A 10,034-nucleotide genomic window follows, 5' to 3' on the forward strand; every position below is an offset into this window, starting at 1 on the left:
CATGTGTGGTGTTGATTGACTTAATGATGATGGAATATAAAAATTGTAGACGTGAAGGCTGATGATTTTTTTTTTTTTAAATCAGATAACTGGCATGTCTTTAATTATACTTTTGTTTATAATATTTCTATTGTAATGTTTAGGGTAAAATTTATTATTATGTAAATTTAATTCTATGTATTTTTTGTGTGATTTATTTAAATATTATATACTAATTATCAACGCTTTAAACCGGATCGGACCGGCTGGTTCAACCGGTTGAACCGCGGACCGTCGGCCGGCCGGTTATCGTTCAAATGGAAACCGGTTTCGCATCCAACCGTGGTTAAACCGCTCGAATCGGTGGTTCGACCGTCGAACCGCGAAACTGGCACCGGTTTTTGATAACCGGCCGTGCTGCTTGTTCGCGAAGCAACAAAGGAAAAAAAAAACCCTCGTTCCCCTCTTCGGCTTTGAGCTTGCCCTCTTCAGGCGCGCGTTTTATAGCAAGGCGGGGTTGGTGTTGAAGGGGGAAGCGGAGAAGATTGGGATAAAGGATGAGACAGCGGAAGGGGGAGCGGTGATGGACGCGACGGCGGGTTGCGTGGTGGTGCCAGCGGAGCATTTGGGGTTGGAGAAACCGGCGTGGTTGTAGTATATGAGAGAGCGGGGGCCGAAGGTGAGCTATGATGTGGATAAGGAGTTGGGGAAGATGATGAGGTTTTTGCCGGGGAAGATGAAGAGAGGGTTGAGGACTATGATGAGTAGGCTGCCGAAGGAGATGCAGAAGGGCCGACAAGGCCGAAGGGGAAAGCCAGCTGAAATGGGGAGGAGTCCTAGATGACGACGATGATGATTATTTACCATCAGCTTATCCTAGATGACAATGCAACCATTTGCAGCTGCTTTGCACAGGTAAGTGCTTTGTGGGAAGCGACTAAAAGCACATATAGGCTTCGTTTGATTCGGTTTATGCTTACATAAAAAGGAATTTTCGAAAATGAGGTTGAGAAAAAGCCGTTCAATAAAATGGAATTTCAATAATGAGATATGTTTGAGTAATATTTTTAAAAGTGCTTATCAATACTTGAAAATAAATTTAAATTGTTTGTTTAGGAGTTCTGCTTTTGAGATTTTATTATAAAAAGACATAATTGTCCTAGAAATTTATGTACACGTTATATATATAAACGAATAACTCAATATTATAATTTCATCAATTAATTTAATCGGCGAAATAAATGCTCTCCAATTTCAAAAAATTTCTAAGAGATCCATATTTTCAAAAATATTTCTTTTCTATTTTTTTTCTTCTATTTTTTTTCTCTTTTATATCATTATATTATCCTTTTATATCATTATATTATCATATTATAATATATAATATATATTATATATTATGTAATATAACAAAGAGAAGGAGAAAGAGAGCCCGATCGCCAGGTTCGGCCTGTGAAGTCGACTGGCGGGGGGCGGAGAAGGAGAGTCGGACAGCCACGGGAGCCGAAGGAGCGAAGTCGAACAGGAATGAAGGAGCCGCAAAAACGACGGTGCAATCTCTGTACCTCTGCGAAGCACGAAGTCGAACGGCAACAAGGAGCAGAGGGAGTGACCGTGCGCTCCCTACTCTCTTGCAAAGCAACGTCGCTAAACAACGACGACGAGAAAGAGAAGATGAAAGGCGAACCCTAGACCTCTTTTACGAAAATAACGAAGTCGGACAGCAACGTCGAAGGAGTCAGAGCGAGAACGTGGAGGAGGGTTAATTCGGACTTTTTGGTTGGGAAACTGTGTTTTCTGAATGAATAAGCAGACATCAAATAAATTCTGTAACCACCCAAAATACTTGGTTTAATAAAAAGTAATTACGATTAAATTTGTCTTCCAAGCAGTTATGACGAACTGATTAAAGCTTATTCAAACGAAAATGGAGAAAATAAACCTAATCAAACGAGGCCATAATATCATGAATTGAAGCCTTGACTTTCGTTTATTAATTGGATATTTATTTATATAAATATATGGGTAATTTATTTTATTAAATTTTCTTGCAGTTTGAAAATATGAGTTAAGAGCACATAACATAGCTCCAAATGGTTTCAAAAGGATCCTACAACTAATTAAAATATTTAATTTTTATGCTTTATATTATCATTATGTTTAATTTTTATTATATATTTATAAATAATTACATCATTATTATAATATTCAAATATAATAAATATTTATTACGTCATCCGTTCAACCCCGGTTCGACCCCGGTCGAACCATCAAACCGCTAACCTCTTCTTCTTCCGGGTCATTGACCGGTCCGATTTTCAAAGCCTTGCTAATTATATCATATTTATAATGTTTAGTTGGGATGAATCTTACTTAAAGCTATTAGATTTATTTTGAACTGAATGTAATATATGATTATTTAAAATTCATTTTGAAAAAATATGATGATGGCATCTTACTTTTACTTTTTATTTTCTTAATAAAAAATAAACTAAGGGTCTTCATGCAAAAGTTCCTTATTTTATTATAATATTGTCCATCCTGTTGTAAGATTTTATGAATGAATAATGCATCAGCTCAATAACGAAAATGTATTCCAGTTGTGCCATTTTATTGGGGGTAATTTGATAAATTCTCATTATTCTTTAGATGCATAACCAATTTTTGTATCCTTATCTCTGAAATGAGCTTTTCATTATGATTTGTGCTCTCATTAAGTTCTATAACTAAATAAATATCAGTTATAGGAGCATTATTTTATGAGGAATCCCCTTCGCTCAATCACCGAGATGCGCACGCGTAAAAAAAAAGGTTTTTTATTTGATCTATTATCCTAGATGGTACCTAGGATAATATAATTGAGACGATCGATGATGAAATCGGAGAAAATGATTTTCTTTTATCATACCACCCTTGGAAACTCTTCTCACTTATTTCTAGCCTTGAGGCTCTACTTCCTCTTTCTCTTTAGCTGTTAACTTTCTCTTTTGAGGTTTAGACTTCGTTTGGGACGGCTTTTTTATTGCTTCTGAAAACGGAGTTTTAGTACAAAAATTAAAAAATTTGTACTACAACTCCGTTTTAAAAAGCAATAAAAAAACCGTCTCAAACGAAGCCTTAATTTACCTCTTTTTCAATATCTTCTTTTTACCTCCACAGTTCTTTCTTTCATCTAATCAGTAAGCACAAAAATCTTCTTCATGATATTCACTTAGGTTACTACACTAATGATTAATTACTATCATTGCAAAAGTATTTGAAGAAATTTGAGTATTGAGTTCCTTAACAAAATAATTAATATTACATAAAATTTAAATACATGTTTAAAACTTATGAGCTTCATTCTGATCACTTTTTAATTTAGATTTCTTTATATAATATTTTTATTTACATATAAAATAGTTAATTTATTTATTTATTTATTTATTTATATTAATTAGGTAATGTTTTAAATCTCTCATGAAAATCGCTATTTCAATGTCGATCGCCGATTCAATTCAATCTTGTGAGGCCTCTTTGATGCATCTCCTTTGTAAATCAGAGCTCAAATGAATCATTACTTATTGATACTTGTTTATTATATCCACTCTAAAGTCTTTTCCTCCCTTTATTTATTTTTTTTTAAGAAGTATAATATTAAGTTAAGTGTTGTAGGACGATGATGCTCAAGTGGATGAGTGGCTTTACTCTTAAAGACAGGATACTAAATGAGCGTATACGTGAAAAAGTTGGAGTAGCTCCAGTGGAAGATAAGATTAGAGAGAATCGTATTAGATTGTTTGGTCACATAAAACGGCAGCCTTCTGATAACCTGATTAAAAAAGTTTATGTATTAGATTTGACTTATATTAAGAAAGGTAGATGTAAACCTTAAAAGACTTGGTTAGAAAATATTAGAAATAACGTTTCTTTATTAGATTTAGATGAAAATTTGACCATTAACAAGACACAATGAAGAAAAAGAATTCATGTAGCCGACCCTAGATAGTGGATAAAGGCTTGTTGTTATTGTTGTTAGAGTAGATTTTTCTAGTAACGATGTATTTACTACCCCATCAGGCTTAGTTGGGTTAGTGGGTGAGCATGGTTGGGAACCCACCAACTCATATTCAATTCCCCTCTCATGTGGCACGACCCCTCAAATGGGGAGAAAATAACCTCGCGTCCTGCACCTGTGGGGCTGGTTGCTGGTAGGCTCGCCGAGAGGCTAGTTACGCCGCCAAGCACCTCCTATGGTGGTTGTATTTACTTATTTTTTTTTCTTATACCTTTTCTAATTTTTATGTTCTAAATATATATGTAATATGTGTATATGCCTAACAAAAAATACTAAGCAAAAGGAAATATGAGCCTTAAACAACAAATATGAAAGGAATTTATTATTATATTTTTAATTATAATATCCGCAATAACTTATAAAAAATCTGTTATACGTAACGATTGTACGAACAGCTCGGCTCCCAAAAGCGGGACTGAGTTTCGCGGCAACAAATGAGAACGCGTGTCCACCTCCTCCGTTTCCGCAACGAAACCCTAATCTGACCTTCCCATTTCCCGTTCTAATGGGTCTCCCTCGCGCCTGTTTCTTTCTCCATCCATGGATCACTACAAGACTCTAGGGCTGACCAAAGACGCCACCAAGGAAGAGATCAAGGAGTCTTTTCGTCGCTCCGCCCTAAATTTCCATCCCGACAGACACGTCCAGTCATCGGAGGTGGTCAGGCAACGATCAGTCCTGAGGTTCAAGCAGGCGTCGGAGGCCTACGAGATTTTGATTGATGATCGGAAGCGCGCGGATTACGACTTCAGTTTACGCCGGGGCGGAGGATTTGGCGGCTGGAGTGGTGGGGTCTCGCCGGCGGCTTCCGCAGGGTATGCGGGCCGTGGTTATGGCGGAGGAGGAGGTAGTGGTGGTGGTGGTGGTTACCCTAGAAGGTCTCCGGGAGGTGGAGGATCGGGATTGGATGTGGAGTTCCTGTTCAAACTCATGACGACTCGTGGGTTTCTGTTCAGTCTGGCTTTTGCGAGGTAATTCTTCTCAGCTATTCTATCCAAGCTCGTTTATTTAGTTCAAATTATTGTCAAGATTTAATTTAGTCTGATTAACATAAATATATATCGTTTTACTTAGCAGAAATGTTTTCATGAAAATTATCAAAAACCGCTCATTAATATTTTTAATATTTTGCCAAATTCAAATTCTAACAAAATTAACTTAAATTAGATTTTAATGTATCAAACTTGCTATTTGCTTAATATTTTTTTATCACATTTATGATATTATATATTAATTTTAAAGTGTTTAGGTTATAAGAAAATCAATATAATCAAACATTAATTAAGTAATTAAACTTTCATAAAATAAGTAATTTCTTAAATTCTTCACAAATTATTTGTTGAGTAATGAGCAAGCATGCTTACAAGTGAACTTTCAAATTTTGTATTTATATGTCAAGTTTAGAAACTATATATTCAAATATGAAATAATATGTTATTTATCAAATATAATAGTTCAGTTACAATCCCAATTGTTGTGGATCTCTTTCTAGCTTGTTTCTAAGTTCTTAGAGGTTTGTTGATTATGCTTTTTATTGGAGTAATGCTATAGTCTTTGAATAAATTCACATAATTTGTTTTAATTTTTATATTTCATAAATTCGTTACTCTTTTTTAATTTCATATTGTATTGTGTGGTGCTTTGTCACTATATTTTTGCATTTGGATAAGGGTGTAAATGAGGCGAATCAAGATTAAGTCACAACTGACTTGAGTTTGGCTCATCAGTCTATAGATAGGCTCAAACTTGAACTTGAGCTCTGATCGAGCTTATATATTTAGCTAGTACTCGGCTCATCAATCTAATGACAACCTTGAGCTTGACTCGTTAGCTTGAGGTCGCTAAAGAAGCATTATGACGAAATTGCTATGAGAATTCATTGGAGAAGTTTTTGACGATGATAAGGAAGTCGCAACGGGAGCTTGGTAAAGAAGGCATTGGGAGGAATAGGGATATTTGAATAAGGGAAATCACGATAGGGCCAACTGCATTTGAATAAGAAGAAGAGGCAATCGCGAGTGCACCAATAGCATTTGAAAAAGAAGAAGCGGAAGTCGTGATGGGACCAATAGTATTTGAAAAAGAAGAGGAATGTATGATGTTTGACGAGACGTGGGGTTATTTTTTATGCCTTAAAACGAGCCGAGTGAGAGAAACATAAAATGGGTGAGAAATAGAATTTAATGGAGTCGAATGGAAAGACAATGGCTTGAGCCTAATCAAGCTGGAACACGAGCCTGCTTGATACATTAGCAATAATTTTAGGTTCGACAAGCTCAGCTTGTGAGCACATAAACAAGTTGCAAATCGAGCTAGCTTGCAAACCAACTTAGCTCAATTACACCCCTAAATGTGGAATCAAATCATTTCCCTTTCATGGATGAAGATATAAGTGGATTAATTTAAGGCTGTTCCACAAGGGCTTAAGCTATTTTAAGTAGGGGTTGTAAGGATTAATTTTTGGCAAGTTCAACTACTGTTCAATTCAATTCATTAAACAAATAAGTCAAATTTTAATATGTTTGTTGCTCTCTTAATTATTGATCATCACATAAGCTATTTGTGAACATGAATCTCATTTGAAAGTCTTGTATATATATATATATATATATATATCAATGCAAACAAACGCAATTTTCTCTCATGCCTTAACTACAGGAAACAGGAACAAATGAGATTTTTATTAGCATTTTCTTGTTCCTCATTGTTTTCTCTAATTTTCATCCTAAACAAATTCAGGCTTCGTTTGAGATGGCTTTTTTACTGCTTCTTACAGCAGCTTTCTAATCCAAAAAATTAAAATCTTTATACTAAAAAGTTGCTTTAAAAAGCAATAAGAAAGCCATCCCAAACAAAACCGCAATGGATGGAAAATTCATTCCGACACAATTTTTTCCCATGTCTTTAACTACTTCAGGAATGAATGAGTCTTATACATCGCTGTTTCTTTAATTTTCAGAGTTTTAAAGTTAATAAACTTTCAGTTATCCAGTCTTTTGTTAGGTGGAGCAGTTGTTGCAGAGAGAAGTGTGGATACGCTGTGGAAATTGAATAATACCGGGGTATGTAATCCAACCTTCTAATTTTTATTCTAGATTAGTAAGCCATGAATACTGTTGATCGCTGATACGACTCAAAGATTCTGTTCTATCAAAAAGATGAATGATGATTTGTCTAATTAGTTTTTAAACCTGTTCATTAATTTAAGATGGAGGGATTTGATTGGTTTTGGCTCTGTAAATTGATATTTCAGTTCATCAATTTTGAAATTTTTAAGGAGGCATTGTCAATTAGCATGTTAAATGGCCGCTACATGAATCAAGATATATGGAATGTAATTTTAGTAGTAATAGATTTAATGGGGGGATTGTGACTTTGGATGATCAAGTCATTAATAAAAGTACACGTTTTAGATATCTTGAATCTATTGTTTAGAGTGATGGTGAAATAGATGGGGATATTATTAGTAGAGTTCAAGCTGGATGGTTGAAATGGAGGAATGTGTTGAGCTTGCTTGTGTGATAGAAAAAGTCCGCTCAAATTTAAGGGAAAATTCTATAAAATGGTGGTGAGATCGGCAATGTTTTATGGTGCAGAATGTCGGCCATTAAAAGAGAAGCATAATATGAAGTTCAGTATTACATAGATGAGGATGCTCAGGTGAATGAGTGGCTTTATTCTTAAAGACGAGATACGAAATGAGCATATTCGTGAAAAGATTGGAGTAGCTCCAATGGAAGATAAAATTAGAGAGAGTTGCCTTAGATGATTTGGTCACATATAACAGCAGCCTTTCAATGACCTAGGTTTGGCTTTTGTTTAAGGAAGGTAGAGATTGATCTTAAAAGGCTTGGTTAGAAAGTATTAGAAATGACATTTCTTTATTAGATTTAAATGAGAATTTGACTCTTAATGGAACACAATGAAAAAAAAGTTATATAACCGACCCCACATAATAAGATAAAGGCTTGATGTTATTTTGATTGTTGTAGATGAATTAAGTTGGGCAAAAAATTATCTTGTTAAAACTCGTTCATTTATTTTTGTCAAATTTGAACATTACTTTTTTATTTTTGATCGTGCCTAATTAATTATATATTTGATCTAGTTATTAGACATAAGTGAATTTAGAGATTTTAATAAAAAAAGGTATAATTTATTAGGTATTATTTATGTTGTTTTATAAAGTTCAAATATTCATAATTTTTTTTTAAAATTGTATATCTATTTTTTATTTCATATTTTAATCATATGTATAATTTTAAAGCTTATAAGTTATGAGGTAATTAAATCATTATTAAATGAGCATTTTATTAAATTATTTATTAAATTATAAAGTAGTATGCGCTCAACCACAAATGAATAAGTTAGTTTTTATGTTTGTTTATTTATTTGTTAGTTTTTAAATTTTTATCCATATTTATTTAATTTTAGAACTAACATAAAATAGTATATGAATAAACTTCCAATTATTGATCAAGCACATTTTATTCACACACAGCCCTTTATGCAACATAGAAAGTGCAGCCAATTACTAACTTATGCTTTGGGTGATGATTCTAATATTCTATTTTATTTATTTATTTTATATATAGAAATCATTTGAAGATGCAATGGAGTCCATAGAAAAGGTCAGAACAAAAGAGGAGAGCAATTGAGCCATGGTAACAGGTAGAATATGGAGCTAGCTCAAAATTGGGTTGAATCAATTTGATCCATGAGCTGATTTCGCGTCAATATTTAGGCTTCGTTTGGTTCAACTTTCTTACTACTTTCTGAAGCAATGTTTTAGTACAAAAAATTCTTATATTAAAAAAATTTGTACTAGAAAGCAGTAAAAAAGCTGTCTCAAACGAAACCTAAATTGGCTCAAAATATAATCATGCCTAACCCTACTACCATCTCTCCTATACCATATTTATCATGTCTATCTTTTTATAATGTATATGATTAAGGTTACATTCAGGATGTCTTTCTTATTGTTTCTTAAAACAGCTTCCAAGTATAAAAACTAAAATTTTTTAACTAGAAAGCTGCTTTAAGAAGCATTAAAAAAGCCATCCCAAACGAAGTCTAAAGAGTAGCTCCTTGGTTCTTTCATGTGAAAGAAAAGAAAAGTTATTCTCATGTTTATATAGAATGTCAATAAGTCGAGCTAAGCTTGAGCTCAACTTGTTAATGTGCTTATGTTCGTAAGCCAAGCTCCAACTCGATTTGCTTATAATTAGACTTGTTGACTCATTAATTATTGTCGGTCTCTTAATTCAAACTTAAGCAAACAATTGGTGGGTTAAACTCAAGTTAGGCATGGTTTGAGATCAAGCTTCTCGATGAGCTTATAAAGTCAAGCTCAAATTAGAAAAACAATTAGTGATTTGAGCTTTTGAAGAAGAAATTTAGACAATCATAGATGAGCTAAACGAAATGAATTTGGGAATAGGTGAAAATCCTAAACCGACTTTTATCAGTTCACTTTTCACTAATGATGAAGCTAATGACCTCATTAGGTTACTTGTTCAGTTCAAGGATTGTTTCGTTTGGAGCTATGAAGAAATGCCCGGACTTGATCCGGAAGTCGTAAGAGTTAATTATGACGAGAGCTCAATTTGATTTCTATTACATTACTAATTTAAGTTTTAGAATGTTATTTAAGTATTAGCTTAAGGTTTAGGGTTTGGAATTATAAATTTCTATGCCTAAATGAGAACAATAACTTTGAAGATGTATATATTATTTGCATGATATTACTATGTAACATTTGTCATTCTTTTTCATTCAGTTAGGTGTATTGGTGAATATAGGAGAAGTGATAGACAAAGTAATCGAAAATTAATAATTGAATGATTTGTTTGATCTATTATAGATTTTTTTTTTTTTAATGAACAACAAATAATGAGGGACAATAAATGATAGATAATAATAAAGGAGGTGATATAACATGAGATAATATATTTTCATTTTATCTTTAGCAATAAAAAGTGGCAGAAGAATCATGTTT

The 10,034-nt window shown here is 33.5% G+C and overlaps 1 protein-coding gene across 3 annotated transcripts; it reads left to right on the forward strand.

Annotated features, from left to right (window-relative positions):
- Positions 1 to 4,412: 4,412 nt before the first annotated feature.
- LOC110107692 (chaperone protein dnaJ 72) lies at positions 4,413 to 9,305 on the forward strand. Of its 3 annotated transcripts, none has more exons than XM_020838059.2 (3): positions 4,413 to 5,007; positions 7,040 to 7,098; positions 8,632 to 9,305. In XM_020838059.2, exons 1-2 carry the CDS (start codon positions 4,577 to 4,579, stop codon positions 7,089 to 7,091), a joined length of 483 nt encoding a protein of 160 aa, XP_020693718.1. In that variant the 5' UTR covers positions 4,413 to 4,576; the 3' UTR covers positions 7,092 to 7,098; positions 8,632 to 9,305. The 3 variants fall into 3 exon arrangements, with proteins under 3 accessions (XP_020693718.1, XP_020693788.1, XP_020693862.1); XM_020838203.2 differs by having other exon boundaries at positions 4,414 to 5,007; positions 7,029 to 7,098; XM_020838129.2 differs by lacking the exon at positions 7,040 to 7,098.
- Positions 9,306 to 10,034: the final 729 nt, after the last annotated feature.

The sequence above is a fragment of the Dendrobium catenatum genome, unplaced genomic scaffold (genome assembly GCF_001605985.2).
Source record: "Dendrobium catenatum unplaced genomic scaffold, ASM160598v2 fragScaff_scaffold_1608, whole genome shotgun sequence".
In the NCBI taxonomy this organism is placed as follows: Eukaryota; Viridiplantae; Streptophyta; class Magnoliopsida; order Asparagales; family Orchidaceae; genus Dendrobium; species Dendrobium catenatum.